Here is a 15934-nt window from a genome sequence, read left to right on the forward strand (position 1 = left end):
CTGGATGGTTAGAATATTGTAATTGAATTTTTAGTTACAACTAAAAATGGCAAGTTTGGGGCCAGCCTGGGCTTAGGGATAGTGGGCTTAGGAGGAAACATGGGTTGCGAAAGGGTTCTTTGTAAAATCCAAAGTCCTTGGTCTTCAAGGTCCTAACATGAAGGTGCTGTTCAACTGGACAGTATTCACCTACACAAGATCTAGTACAATGCAGTGATTGAGTGCTGGGGTGAGGACTTCCCTATTTGTCACCTGGTATTTTCTACTTGCCTAGGCTAGTTTCAAGTTTGTGGGCTGAGGGTTCCTAAATACTTGATAAGCCAAATGCTTGGATTACAGCATTTGGATTGCATGCCCAACTCCCAAGGATTTAAATTTTTAAAGGGGTGCTTTGTGGCATATACATTAATTACCTGATTAATGGTAAAGTTAGTTGGGCCTTAGGATACAGTCAAGCAGAGCAACAAGATCTTACAGCATGATCAGTCCCTGGCACCATTAAAAGCTCTGAAATTAAAGCATTCCAGAGGTGGAAGTAACAGTACAAGTTTGGGCTGCTTTATCTTAAACCTTTATTTTTTTAGCTAGGCGGTGATGGTGCACACCTTTAATCCCAGGGGAGGCAGAGGCAAGAGGCAAGGGGATCTTTTGAGTTTGAGGATTCCATGACAGCCAAGGCTAAACAAACTGTCTCAAAAAAAAAAAGCATGGCCTCAATTGGTCAGGGATCCTGATAGGAAGGAGTGAGGACTGGGGGTTCCAGGTAAACCCTATTTTCTAGTTATGGGGAGGTGACAGGAATGAGGATGGGGTAGGGTTTGGGGAGCCAGGTGTACACCAGGATCTGCTTAGTACCCTGGGAATGGGGGCAGAGTGAGGTTGCAGTGGGTGGTCTGATTCAGAGCTGGAAATGAAACCAGAGGATTGATTTGAAAAAAGGAAGATCTGTATTTTGCCCTCTGGCCTATGGGATAAGACTGGGTGTTGGTTTTGAGGAAGACCTGCAGTTAGCTTCCCTGGCTGGAGTGGTCAGGGTTCCCATGGAGTCCACGCTGGAGTTGGAGACTGTCATAAAGCAATGGTTTTGGGGGAGAGAAGTCAGAAGGGGAAGGTGTGTAATCCACTGGAGATGGGGTTGGGGAGGGAGGCTACAGCAGGTGATCTGTTACAGAGCCAGAGGAGACTGAATGTGAAGGAACGAAGGGAGAGAAGTTCTGCAGGTAGCCTACCCATTTCCCTGATCTGAATGGTCTACAGGTTACCATGGGGTGCCTACAGGTGTTCATCTTACTGTTTGTGTCAACAGGACTTGAAATCAACAGTATGCTTCAGAGTTTATTTTTAGCTGTATAAGCCACAGGTTGATGTTGGGTGTGTTCCTTGATTTCTTAGTTATACAGGGTTGGTATTTGAACTAGGAACTCCCCAGTTGCTTTGATTGGATGGCCAGGGAGCTTTAGGGAATCTGCCTGTCCCTTCAAGTGCCCCATCACACCTGGGTCATGGTGACCTTAACTACATTTCCTCATGCTTAAACTCCCCTTCCTGACTTAGCTATCTCCCCAGCCAGCCCATGTTTTTAGATCTTTTTTCCATTTACTTGTGTGTTATGTATGTATGTGGGTAGAGGTCAGAGGACAACATACAGGAATCTGTTCTTTGCTTTCACCATATCGATTCCTTGTATCAAATCCAAGTTTTCAGTTTTGAAGGCAAGTACCCTTGCCCAGTGAGCCATCTTGCTGGCCTGTGGTCTTTTTGGAAACAGGGTCTCATTGTTTTGCCTTGGCTGGCCCAGGAATCCCTGTGTAAATCAGGCTGGACTCAAACTCACAAAAATCTGCCTGCCCCTGCCTCCTAGTGCTGGGATCAAAGGCATGTGCTACCAGGTCCAACTGGGAGTGTTTTGGGTTTGGCACCTATTTTTAAGACTTTTTCTATATTCCCTTAATTTCTTACAGAACACAGGATCTGACCTTTCCTATAGGGAAGTGTTACATCCCAGTATTGTTGTAGCCTAATTATTTTTATTTGGACCAAAAGAGATAACTAGTTGCCAAATAGGTACTCATCTGCCTCCTTGGTCCTTCCACCTCAACATCCTGAGCACTGCTACAGCAAGCCTTTAGTTTTGTTGTATATGGCTGTGATGCCAGTGATTGAATTCCAGAGTTGTGTACATTCTATTCCAGAGCTGTTGTGGTTTGAATAAGAATGGCCCTATAAGCTCATATTTGAGGAGTGTTTAGTCACCAGGGATTGGCACTTTTTGAAAAGATGAGGATTAGGAGGTGTGGCTTGGAGGAAATGTGTGCCTGGAAGTGGCTTCGAGGATTCAAAAGCCCGTGCTAGGGCCGTTGCCTCTCCTGCCTGCAGATCAGGAGGTGCTACTTCTCCAGCACCACGTCTGTGTGTGCTGCTGTGCTGATAGTGCGTTAAACTCTGTAAGCAAACAAGGCTTTCTTTTATAAGAGTTGCTATGGTTACAGCAAACAAACAGTGACTAAGACAGTCCTGCTTTACAGTAATTCAAATCATTTCTACTCGTCTTCCACACATGTTACCTCCTGATTCTGGCAACAAGAGTCCTGGAAGATAACCAGGACAAGTGTCATTCACATTTCTAAAAGCAGCACGAACGCCTGAGAGAAGTTGGTAACTTGCTGAAGGTGCAATACTGAATTTTGTGACTTTTTTTTTTTAAATTCTACTATGCTACTTCTTAGTATATTATATTGATAGCTGAAAGGTCACCACAAAGCTCAATTTATATGGTTCTACTAGTGAGGTTAGATGAATTTAAATCCTCTCCATGCATCAACTGGCCATTCTGCAGAGGCAAACATTCTCCTGTATGTCTTGGTATCCTCTATCTTAAATAACCTATCTATGGTTTATGAAAACAAGCTTAGAAAACACCAAGACTCTAAATACTCCAGTACAGAGGTTTTCTGTTTTGTTTTACAGTGCTTTAATTAAAACCTTCCACAAAAAGTCCAAACCACAGAAAGTCCTAATGGTACATGTTACCAAATCATAATTGGGTAGCTTCTGTTTTTTCCTATGGTGATGACTGCTTCCACACGGAGACTTTGATTCTAAAGTCTGTGGCAGCTCTGGATCTTATTTTGGGCTTGGTAAAGCAAAGAAGACAAAACTTAAGAGTTCAAGTGTTTGGAAGGTGTGGCTGATGCACTGTCCTCTTCTGAGTCTGTTGGCCATGAGACCTGGATATGGTAGGGCTGCAGTTCTTCAGGAGGCAAATAATCTGGGGCACTGCTCATGAGGTCGTGTCCTCGGTAGGATTTGGGGAAGGCTATGACATCTCTGATGCTTGGGGCTCCAGTGACAAGACACAGCAGTCTGTCTAACCCTGTGATATAAAACAAAGTTAGATGAGAAGCGCAGAGAACTTAACTTTGAGAATAAGTTTTTTTTTTTTTTTCTACTATCTTTTTTTGGAGACAGGGTTTCACTATGCAGCCCTGACTGTCGTGGAACTTGCTCTGTAGACCAGGCTGGCTTCAAACTAACAGAGATCCACCTGCCTCTGTCTCCCGAGTGCTGGGATCAAAGGCATGTGCCATCGCCTCCCGGTGAGATAGGATTTCACATAATCTAGGCTGGCCGGGAGCTCTCATATTTTTGTTATTTTTATTGTGTTGTCTGTGTATGAGTGAAGGTACCCATAGAGGCCAGAGGTGCTCCCCAGCACTGGAATTATAAGGAATTGTGAGCTGCCTGACGTGGGTGTTGGAATTCAAATTCAGGCCATATTTAATGCACATGAGAAAGACTGACAGCATGCACAGGCTCAGACAGACTCAGGCCGGAGAGGGCAGTGGACATGAGCTCCCACCCCTAACCAAGAAATTAATCAATTTGCAAAGGAAAAATTAGTTGTCTCCAATTGAATCCCACTGGGTATGTTAACCACATTAAATGGCAGGCCCTATGTCCAGCAGTAGATGGTCAACACAAAAGGAAACCAATGAATGCTATTTTTGTAGACTTTTTGTCTCATTGCTTTGTTTGGGCATTCTTTATCTTACTGATTTTTTTGCTTGTATATTGTGGTTTCTGATTTTGTGGGTTTTTCTATTTTGGTTTTTCGAGACAGGGTTTCTCCGTGTAGTTTTGGTGCCTGCCCTGGATCTTGCTCTGTAGACCAGGATGGCCTCGAACTCACAGAGATCCACCTGGCTCTGCCTCCCGAATGCTCGGATTCAAGGTGTGCGGCACCACTGCCCAGCTTGCCTATTCTCTTTCTAAAGAGAACAAAAGGAAAGGAAGGAAGGAGGAGGCCAGGAGGTGGTGGTGGTGCACACCTTTGATCCCAACACTTGGGAGGCAGAGGCAGGTGATCTCTGAGTTCAAGGGTAGCCTGGTCTACATAGTGATTTCCAGGGCTACACAGAGAAACCATGTCTCAACAGACTAAAGAAAAGAAGGGTAGGCAGGTGGAGAGGTGGGAAGGATCTGGGAGGAGCTGGGGGCTGCCTGCATGTTTATCTGTGTGAGGGTGTCGAATCTCCTGTAGGTGGACTTATAGACAGCTGTGAGCTGCCATGTGGGGACTGGGAATTGAACCCAGATCATCACAGTCAAAAGAATGACACATGGTGAATAATGCCTTGGGGAACTGTGAGGGAGGCTTCAGGAAAAGGCAGCGGGCCTTTTACCTCAGTTGTTCCCTGGATTGTTCTTAGATGTGATTTCATGCCTCCTGTGTTAACATTTACACTCAATTTATAAGGTATGTTTATTCTTGTTGGATGTCAGAACATAGCTATAGAACCCAGTCTGGTGAGAGGACATGCCGAGTGCTGTCCTCAGTGTACCTGAATCTGGACATGGCTTCTGTCTTGCTTTCTTGCTTTCCCAAATACAGTCTATAGTACATACCAGGCAACTGTGTTTAAATTGGTCTGTCCTGAAAAAGTTCTGAGAAAGGCCTGCTCTGTTAATAATATGTGCTTTACATGTTTTTCGGAACTCCAACCAACCTTCCTTGGGTCATTGTTTTCTTTGTTTCATTCATGTATAAAAGTACTCTGAAACTGAATAAAATTGTCTATAGCATTAGACTGTTGTTTACCCCATTTTTTAAAGTTCTCAAATCCCAGGTTTTACAGTCAGATCTGGATAGGTCAATGAAAAGTTGACACTAGCCCCTAATTTTTTCTCCAAATTAAACCAACCAACCAACCAACCAAATTCAGGTCCTCTGCAAGAATAGTAAGCACTTTTTTTGTTGTGTTGTTTTTAAGGGTGTGTGTGGGTCACACTGTAGTCTTGGCTGACCTGGAACTTGCTGTGTTGACCAAATTTGCCTTGAATTCACAGAAATCTGCCTGCCTCTGCCTCCCAATTGTGTTCGCTCTGTGTGTGTGTGTGAGTGTGCCACCACACCTGACAGTAAAATAAAAAGGTAATGTGTTCGTAGATTGCACAAGGCTCTGGGTTCAATCTCACCTCTCATAAACTACTGAAATAAAAAGACTCACATGGAACTCTTGGACTCAGCCCATCCCAATTCCTTCCCCTTAAACTGAGAGTCTAAATTTGAGACAGTGTCGTGGAATAGAATTTAATGTATAAAAAGGCAAATTCTTTACCTAAGGCAATTCCTCCATGAGGGGGTGCCCCATAGTCTAAAGCCTGGAGCAGATGGGAAAGCAATTTCACATCTTCCTGAAAGGCAAAACACATTTTATTTAAATATATACTGAACGAAAGTCTTTTGTCACAGACTAAATAAATAGTAAGGGAAATAAAGTTCAGTTTAAAAATGACACAACTAGGGAGGCTGTATTGGGAGATGTTAAAAAACAACAAGAAACAAAACTATATATAGGAGGGTTAAAGTTCACTGGAGTAGAACAAGTCCCTCCCCTGTACTCCAGCACCCTGGCGAAGGCAGGAAGATAGGAGTGCCAGCCTGGCCTGAACTACAAGTCTTTTTTTTTTTTTTTTTTTTTTTTCGAGACAGGGTTTCTCTGTGTAGCTTTGCGCCTTTCCTGGAGCTCACTTGGTAGCCCAAGCTAGCCTCGAACTCACAGAGATCCGCCTGCCTCTGCCTCCCGAGTGCTGGGATTAAAGGCGTGCGCCACCACGCCCGGCTTGAACTACAAGTCTTAACACAGAAAACCAACACACCCACGGAAGGGCCCACCTGTCTCTGCCTCGTAATGTTACCATTCACTGGAAATGACATTTTAGGAGCTTGGTCTCAAGAGCCATCCTTCAGTGCCTGTACTACCTGAGATGGTTTTTGTAGCTGAAGCCTGACTCATATTTGCAAATCTATCTCTAGAAAGCTGAGATTTCAGGCTTGGTGCCACCTCTGTGCTTTGTGACTTGGGCTAGTACCTCCCTCGGTTTTTCATCTTTAAAATGAGCATAATGAGGGTATCCACTCACAAAAATTATTGTGAAGGTTAAATAATATATCAACGTATATATGCTACTTTTGTGTTCTGTTTGGCTTGAGTCAGGGTCTTGTTATGTAGTCCAGGATGGCCTGGAACTTAAGACAACCCTCATATTTCAACCTTCTACGTGTTGGAATTAAATGCACGAGCCACCACATTTGGCTGTATTATCATGTAGCCCCTGGCACATAGTAAGTATGGTGGTTTGAATGAAAATGGCCCCATAGGGCTCATAGGGGCTGGCACTATTGGGAGTTGTGGTTTGTTGGAGTAGATGTGGCCTTGTGCAGGAAGTGATTGGTGGTGGGCTTTGGCGTCTAAGATGCTCAAGACACACCCAGTGTAAGCAGTCTCTGCTGCCTGCCAATCCAGATGTAGAACTCTCAGCTCCTTTTCCAGCACCATGTCTACCTGCATGCCACCATGCTTCCTGCCATGGATTAAACCTCTGAAACAGTAAGTCAGCCCCATTTAAATGTTTTCCTTTGTAAGACCTGCTGTGGTTATGGTGTCTCTTCACAGCAATAGAAACCCTAAGAGAATAAGCATTAATAAGCAAATATTATCATTTGCTCTTCCCAGTCCCTACATTAAACACAAAGAAAAGCTGACATTTTGCATCTAGTAAACTTTCCTTCTTAAACAAATGTTTTATAAAACAAATACATGGGCAAAAGTAAGGCAAGGTTAGAAGGCATTTACCTTTAGTAATGTTGCTAGGATGTACCTCTGTAGCTGTGCATCATGAATTCGGATAGAACCACCTCCTATCTCATTGCCATTTAAAACCAAGTCATAGTGTTGGCCACGAACCTACAAGATTCACAGAATTTTCACGTTAGAGAAAATCCCTGGCTTTCAATTTTATAGGACCAAGACATTGTACTTAAACACAATTTATTAACAGTAGGTTCAGTTTTTTCCTTGGTTCTCCTAAGTGAATCTTGAAGTTCTTTGTATCTAGTTAGATATTTCCTTTCATTTAGAAGAATGAAATAAAAGATCAATACCTTTTGGGGCTCAGTATAGAGGAGGTGAATGTCACTGGGTTGAGGAGCAGTGAAAGGGTGGTGGGCCGACTCCAGCTCTGTGGGACTGTCCTCCTTAGGGAGGAAGAGTGGGAAGTCCACCACCCAAAGGAAAGAGAACAGTGCTGGGGCACGGAGTACCACTCCTCGCATTTCCAGAAGGTCCGCACACTGCAGTCGTAACTTTCCTAACAAAGAGCACTGTAAACGAAAGACACAAACATCAAGTTAGCTTCTTGTCAAGAGTGGGCAGCAGAGGGCACGAGCTAAATTTTGAAGGTCAAGGTCAGGCTCTAGTAAAAGATTGGCCAATTAATAGATGAAATGCTCTTTCTCAGGAGACAGAGATATGAGGATGATCTGAATGCCAGATGGATAAGCACACACGACCCTCAGCCTGAGCTGACTGTGTGAGCATCTCATGCCACAGGGACTAGGAACACAGGGACCAGAGCCTCACAGACCAAGCTCTGAGCCTGTTTGTCTGCTTACTAATTTCTCCACATCTCATCATAAGTAAATGGGGATAAAATACCTACTCCAACAATGAAGTGATCCCATTATTTATTGAGGTATTGCGTTGTTGCCCAGGTTGGGGAACTATTGAACTCAATCATGGTTCAACATCCTGGGAAGCTGGTACCACAAGTGCACAGAATAAGATTTATAAAGTTAAGTGAGACAAGGTACAAAAGATACAGAACCCAACAAAATATGGGGGCCAGTTTCATTCATTCATTTTTTTTTTCTCAGTTCCTGAAGGGCTAAGGTGAGGATTTGATGAATGTCTGACATGCACTTAAGAGTCAGAAAATGTTAACTATGATTAGAGGTAGCATGAGTTAGATGTTGATGTAACACTGAATTCTGAGGGCCTGGAGGCTGCTCGGTAACATGCCTGTCATGGAAACATAGCACCTGAGCCTGGATCCCCAGCACACATGTAAAAGGCAGATGTCTGTGACAGCAGCACTTGTGGGGTAGAAACAAGTGGATCCCCGCAATTCTGAACAGCTAGTCTAGCTAATCAGAACTCCAGGTTCAGTAAGAAACATTGTCTCAGAACCTAAGGTAGAGACTGAGGAAGAATATTCAATATTAACCTCTAGCCTTCACACAGGCACTCACATTTGCACACGCATATACACACATACCACACACTCATCATACACACACACAAAATGTGAATTTGGTAAGTAGTTAATGGTTTAGATCTGATTACTTTCTAGCTGTATCACAGTAAGAAAACTGTCAACCTGTATACCTCTACGTGGTCTCAGATATGTGGCCTAGGTGGCTTTTTCTCCTGCCAAGGCCTCCTGAATGCTGGAATTACAGGTGTGAGCTAGCATGCCCAGTTCTACAAGTTTTAATATTCATGTTTCTCTTGTCATGTTTTGTATATTTTACAAGGACCTTTCCAACTACATCCACTCTCCTATCTATTCCCTGACAAAAAGTGATTTTGTTAGTACATGGCTGCCCTTACCATCTGTGACTGAAACACAGTCCTGCCTTGACTATATATAGCAGTTGACGGATATCAGCCCAGCAGCCCTCCCCCTCCAGTGGACTGAATTGTCCCTCCATAGTTTTAGGAATCACTGTGTACAAAAGTTTGTAATTACCAATTTCTTTTGCAAACCTTCAAAATACTTTTTCATAGTTGTATTGATTTCCTAGTAAGAGCCAGATCTGATGTGTATAATGCCAATGAAGCTGATAACTAATGGAAAGACTCCAGTTTTAAATTTCATTGTGTGTGAGAGAGAGAATGGGAGAGCTGGGGACAGAGACAGAGAGGAGATGACTTTTGGAAGTCAGTTCTCTCTTACCATGTGCTTCCCAGTGACTGAACTCAGGCTATTAGACTCGGCAGCAAGTGCCTTTACCCATGCGGTCACCTCGCTACCCCAAGACTCCAATTTTGGTTTGCTTTTAGTTTTACTATGTAGTGTAGGCTGATCTCAAACTTGAGGTCTCCTGCTTTCCATTCTACCATGCACAGAATGGCTCTAGTTACTATACAGTGTCTTATAAAGTACTGAAAGACATTCACTAACAACTTATGCAGAGCAGCCCTGCTTTATGAGACAAACAGTCCATTTTAAATATGTAAATAAACATGGGGAAGAGGCAGCCTTTTGCACACACCCATGTGCTGAGACAATTTTACTTACTGCTTTCTCGTGTTCCCCAGCAGTCAGGAGCACCATGTCTTCCTCTTGGATCTCCATCAATCTGGTTAATTCCAACTTTTCCTCCTCCATTATGAATTTAGCAAATGGCGAACTCCAGTTCCTCTTGGCATTCAGGAATATAGGTAGGACTTCCTTGATAAAGAAAAGGCTTACTGATTTTTTTAAAAAGTGAGACAGATTTGTTTTCTCACAGAACAAAGATTTCTTGTTCCAAGCAGAAGGCAACTTACATGATACCATCTCTTTGCCATCATGAACCCTTTCAAAGCAATACAAAATAAAAAATTTTAAAGTTAGGCCTGGGGTGCAGGCCTGTAAGCCCAGCTACTCAGGAGACTGCAACAGGAGGCATGCCTGAGTTACAGAGTAAGTCAAGGCCAGCCTAGGCAACTTAGTGAGACCCTGTCTAAAAAAAGGAAAAATAACAGGACGGCAGATGATATGATCGATCTTAGTGGTAGAGCACTTGCCTACTTGGGAGAGGCCCTCGAAGTTTCTGTGATTTTTTTTTTCCTTTCACTTTTGGCAGATTACAAGTGAATGGAATAAGAATGACAGAGGGAGGGCCAGTGAGATAACTCAAGTGTGTGACCTCTGCATGTATCCCCACCCTCATCATGCACACACACATACATACAATAACAAGTAGATACATTTTTAAGAATTTAATAATTGTAAACGTATGCACGCCAATAACTGGCCTCAGGTTTGATTTTATTAATAAGAACTTTTAAGATTCATGCTACAAAGGTGTACTCATAATTTTTAAAAAGGACAAAGGGAGAAGAACCAGTAGGCTTCTTCACCCTTGTCATGCTAATGTCAAACCTCATCCACCTAGGAAATTCATTTATTTAATTTTTTCAAAAATAGTTTATTTATTTGTATTTTATGTACATTGGTGTTTTGCCTGGCAGTCCCATTAGTTAAATTTATTTAATTTTTAAAATTGGATTAAAATACTTTTGTGTATGTTAAAAGAATATGGTTTAATTTTCAGTACAACAGTAATTCCTATTGTTGGCTGGAGAGATGGCTCAGTAGTTAAGAGCACTGGCTGTTCTTCCAGAAGACCCAGGTTCAATTCCCAGCACCCACATGGCAGCTCACAACTGTCTGTAACTCCTATTCTGGGGGAATCTGACACCCTCACACAGACATACATGCAGGCAAAACACCAATGTACATAAAATACAAATAAAGTAAAAAAAAAAAAAAAATTCAGTTGTCCATCTAAATTCAAGTCTTTCAGTAAAAATAGATGCACAGCAAAAATATGATCTGAAATAATGACTCTCAAACCTAAGAGCTCAGCAGTTAAGGGCACCAATTGCTCTTTCAGAGGATCTGGGTTCAGTTCCCAGCACCCACATGGTGGCTCACAACCATCTGTAACTCCAGTTCTAAGGGATTCAGAGGCCTCTCTGGATCCACGGGTAGCAGGTATGCACTTGGTGCACATACATACATGCAGGCAAAACACTCACACACACAACAAAAATAAATCTAAAAAACAAAACCAAACCAAAACTAGAGCCCTGCAATTGTTAGTAGAACGCAGATTCCCACAAAATGCTGTCCCTTACCTGACTGAAATGGTGGGCTGCAAACTCTTTGATGAATTCAATGTCTTGCTTTCTTAAGTACTTCTGATGAGAGAAAATCAAAGTAAACTCATCAATATGACAGTCAGCTTTATGAACAGGTTCACAATGTCAAGTAAGATATGAGCACATTGGTTTGTGTTTTCCCATCACAAGAGTGGGATGTAACAAAAACTATTTCTTCTTCAAAATGACACACGTTTTAAGGCTTGCTGCATCGTTCGCAGGATCATTATTTCCCAATTACACAGGTCTCACTGCAGACCGCTGTGGCTGTCACCAGTCGACTGTCATGCAATGTGCAGGACAAGTACAAAGGGGAGTGCTACACCTTTCAGATCGAGAGGATCCAGAGTTTGATGATTTCTGGTTCCTTTCAATAGATCTAAATTTCTTTTCTTTTCTTTTTTTCTTTTTTTTTGAGATAGAGTCTCATTCTGTAACTGAGGCTTGCCTGCAACTGATTATGTAGACTAGGGTAGCCTCAAACTTACAGCCTGCTCTTAACTCCTGATTAAAGGCATATGCCACCACGTCCAGCACAACTGAGGTTTTTCATAAATTTTTATTAATTTTATGTGCACTGGTATTTTGTATGTGTAAGGGTGTTGGGTCCCCTGGAACTGTAGTTATAGACAATTGTGAGCTGCCATGTGGGTGCTGGGAATTGAACCTGGATTCTCAGGAAGAACAGTCAGTGTTCTTAACTGCTGAGCCATGTCTCCAGCCCCAAGATTGAGTTTTTAACCATCATTACAAATATATTCAGCTGCTTATGTGTCCAAATGGATGTAGTCTTTCTTTGCTATAGTCTTTTTTTAAATTATAAACTTTAAGTTAACAAGTATGTTTACTCACCAAGAATGATACATTTTTAGAATTATAACAGTGAGAGAAAAAAGCAAATTTCTCAGTATTTTCAAATTTGTGACATCTCTTTCAAAATAGTCATTTAACAGTTGGTCTCACATACTTAAAATTTCAGCACTTGGGAGTTAAGGCAGACTATAAGTTCAAAGTTAGTCTAGGTGACATGAGATCCTGTCTAATAAAAGTAAATATAAATACATTAAAAACTCAAAATAATATTTATTTATTTATTTATTTTGGTTTTTCAGGACAGGGTTTCTGTGTAGCTTTGGAGCCTTTCCTGGAACTCACTTTGTAGACCAGGCTGGACTCGAACTCACAGAGATCCGTCTGCCTCTGCCTCCCGAGTGCTGGGATTAAAGGTATGAGCCACCACTGCCCAGCTTATCATTATTTATATAATAATTTTAGGGACACTAATTAGACTTTCTATAAAAACACTTTTTTTGGGGGGGGGGTTTATAGACAGGGTTTCTCTATGTAGCCCTGGCTGTTCTGGAACTCATTATGTAGACCAGGCTGGCCTCAAACCTGGAGATCCGCCTGCTTCTGCCTCCTAAGTGCTGGGAGTAAAGGCATGCACCATCTACTTTTTCTTTCTTTCTCTGTGTTACCTTTGGAGCCTGTCCTGGAACTCATTCTATAGACCAGGCTGGCTTCTAACTCACAGAGATCCACCTGCCTCCAAGTGCTGGGATTAAAGGCGTGTGCCACCACTGCCTGGCTTACTTTTTCTTTTTTGAGATAAGGTCTCACGATGTAGCCTAGGATGGCCTTGAACTCACACAGATTCTCCCTCTGCCTCCCAAGTGTTGGGATCAAAGGTGTGTAACACATGCCTGACTGAAAATATGTTGTTATATTGTTCTTGATCAAGTGTTCATGTACCAGAATTGAATATATTTTCTTCCAAAATATACAATCTAGAGAAAACACAGAATCGTGCTTCACTTACTGCTCCTTCATGAACACATATGGCTTTGACAGTTCCTTGGGGCTTAGCCAGTGCATCTCGAAGAAATCTGATCTCTGTGTTTCTGAACACATCACTGATATCCACAATCTATAAAATGGATAACAAAAAGGATTAAACACAGTCATTTTCATCTCAAAATATTTGACAAATAGGGGTTGTATTTTGCTTCTTTATATTTTTCATGTGTATTTGGTGTGTGTGTATGTGTATGCACATATGTACAGTTGCATCATTGCAGATATGCAGGCACATGAATGGGTGCACAAGCACATAACATGTGTGTACATGTAGAGGCTGGAGGCTGATGTCAGAAATTGTCCTCCATTGCTCTTCCACTTTCTCTTTTGAGACAAGGTCTCTTAATCAAACCCAGAGCTCCTGATATGGCTAATTTTGCTAGCCTGCTTGCGCTGTCTCCACTCTTAGGTGCTGGAATTACAGGCAGGTCCCATGACTATCTAGCATTTACATGGGTTCTGGGGATCTGAACTCGGGTCCTTACACTTGTGTGGCAAGTACTTAACTACTGAGCCATATCTCTATTCCACAGGTAAGATGTCTTATAATTTCAAATATTTATTATTATGGGAGGGATATATATGTGTGTATATGTCTGTGAAACAGTGCCTGTGTGAAGGTCATAGGACAATTTTAGTTCTCTCCTTCCATTTTGACATGGTTCCAGGGATTGAAGTCAGGTCATCACAGAAGTAGAGGGGGAAGTGTGTATGTGTAGGGGCGGGGCACATGGAGGCCAGAGGACAACTTGAGGGAGTTAGTTCTCTCATTCTACCATGTGGAACCTTGGGATTGAAGTCAGGCCATCAGGGTTGTCAGCAATCATCTTTTATCTCCTCAGCCACATTGCCAGTCCAGAAGTAGGGTTTTAAAGAAACAACTAGAGCTGGGGAGATGGTTCAGTGCAAGCATGATGACCTGAGTTCAAATCCCCAGCACCCATGTAAAAGCTGGGCATGGTCATGCTGTGCTTGTAACCCAGCTTTGAGAGGCAGAGACAAAGGGATCCTGAGCACCTGCTTAAGAAGAAAAAAAGAACTACTACTTAGTAAGCAACTTAGCATTTAAAGAATGTATTGCTATAGGGTTACTGCAGCTTCAGCATCTGCCTAAGAAGACAGTGCTGTGATAGACCAGGACTGACCCTGAACAGGCTCAGCTAGTATTCTGTATTCAAATAAACACAGAATGGTTGTATACAAGAATGTACTTCTGGTAATGATAATAATCATCGTGCATGCATTTAATCCCAGCACTCAGGAGGCAGAGGCAGGTGGATTGCTGAGTTCGAGGCTAGCCTGGTCTACAGAATGAGTACACAAACCCTGTCTTGAAAAACAAAAAACAAAACAAGAATGTACTTATGACTTTGTGTGGATATTTGTTCTTAAGACCAAGGGATATTACTCTCTAAGGACAAGTAATGGGAGATTTTTAATAAAACTGCCACATAAAAATTCTACTCTTAGCCAGGCAGTGGGTGGCGGCGTACATCTTTAATCACAGTACTCGGGAGGCAGAGTCAAGCGGATCTCTGTGAGTTCGAGGCCAGCCTAGGCTACAGAGTGAGTGAGTTCCAGGAAAGGCTCTAAAGCTACACAGAGAAACCCTGTTTCAAAAAAAGAAAATTCTACTCTTGCTCTTACAGATACTGATAATCTGAATTTGTTCCATGTATTTGTGTGTGTGTGTGTGTGTGTGTGTGTCTGTGTCTGTCTGTCTGTCTATGGTCAGAGGGTAGCTTTCAGGAGGAGTCAGTTCTCTTTCTCCACCATGTGAGTTTTGGGGAGCAAATTCAGGTTGTCAGGCTTGATATGAGCAAGTGTCTTACTCTTTTGTTGTATTTGGGGTTTCTTTGCTCATCCCCACCCCCGGGGTTTCTCTGTGTAGCTCTGGCTGTCCTGGAACTCACTTGGTAGACCAGGCTGGCCTTGAACTCAGCGATCTGCCTGCCTGTGCCTCCTGAGTGCTGAGATTAAAGGCGTGCTACACCACTACCACCAGCACCAGATACCTTAATCTTGCTCTTACTGAATGTGATGAAACACACTTGTAACCCCATCCCCTGGGAGGCTGAGGCACAAGGATCTCAAGTCTGAAGCTAGTAGCTTACATAGCAAGCTTCAGGGACCCTCATCTTAGAAACCATACACACACAGAGACACACAGACACACAGACATACACACCTCTTGTTTTTGGAATGGAAACTTGAAAGAATAAGCAGTGCAACACTAACATGCTATTATTCTTTTTGCTGTAGTTTGGTAATAACAGAGTTCACTGTGAAGGAACATTAAAAATATTATCAACAATGTAACACATAAATTTCTTCAAAGTGCTTGAAAAGAGGCCTGAACTACTTGGGGATGGTCCTGGAAACATGAAAGTACCTTCATCCCAAATCGAATATCTGGCTTATCAGTTCCATAAGTGGCCAGTGCCTCAGCGAAAGTCATGGAAGGAAAAGGAATCGTCACAGGCTCTTTATCATCAGGCCAGGAATACTGCAGCAAACCCTCAATTAAACGCTGAATGCCAGTCTGGTCTACAAAAGACATTTCTATGTCAATCTGAAACCAAAATAACATGGAAACTCACATGAATAGTCACAATATATATTTCTTGGCTTTAAATTACCAAATAAATAACTCTTCCCAGAAACAATACATGGCTAAGGGTATAAATATTATTATATATCACTTTTACGTCGATGACTGCTATTGCCTAACATACACCAACTTGTTTACTTTTCACGGCTAGCTCATGGTTGAAGGCTCAGAGAAGCTAAGCAAATTGCTTGCA

At 42.4% G+C, this 15934-nt stretch overlaps 1 protein-coding gene across 3 annotated transcripts in view; it reads right to left on the minus strand.

The window, feature by feature from the left end:
- Nucleotides 1-2931: 2931 nt before the first annotated feature.
- Dars2 (aspartyl-tRNA synthetase 2, mitochondrial) overlaps nt 2932-15934 on the minus strand; it is a 30088-nt gene continuing 17085 nt past the window's right edge. For all 3 annotated transcript variants that reach the window (XM_042258412.2, XM_042258413.2, XM_076547812.1), the window contains 8 exons: nt 15523-15702; nt 13093-13200; nt 11250-11312; nt 9643-9795; nt 7445-7663; nt 7137-7247; nt 5619-5694; nt 2932-3373 (listed from right to left, as the gene is read on the minus strand). In XM_042258412.2, coding sequence (XP_042114346.2) covers nt 3159-3373; nt 5619-5694; nt 7137-7247; nt 7445-7663; nt 9643-9795; nt 11250-11312; nt 13093-13200; nt 15523-15702 — 1125 coding nt within the window. In that variant the 3' untranslated portion in view covers nt 2932-3158. The remainder of the gene's footprint in view (nt 3374-5618; nt 5695-7136; nt 7248-7444; nt 7664-9642; nt 9796-11249; nt 11313-13092; nt 13201-15522; nt 15703-15934) is intronic.

Source organism: Peromyscus maniculatus, chromosome 11, assembly GCF_049852395.1.
Source record: "Peromyscus maniculatus bairdii isolate BWxNUB_F1_BW_parent chromosome 11, HU_Pman_BW_mat_3.1, whole genome shotgun sequence".
Taxonomy (NCBI): domain Eukaryota; kingdom Metazoa; phylum Chordata; class Mammalia; order Rodentia; family Cricetidae; genus Peromyscus; species Peromyscus maniculatus.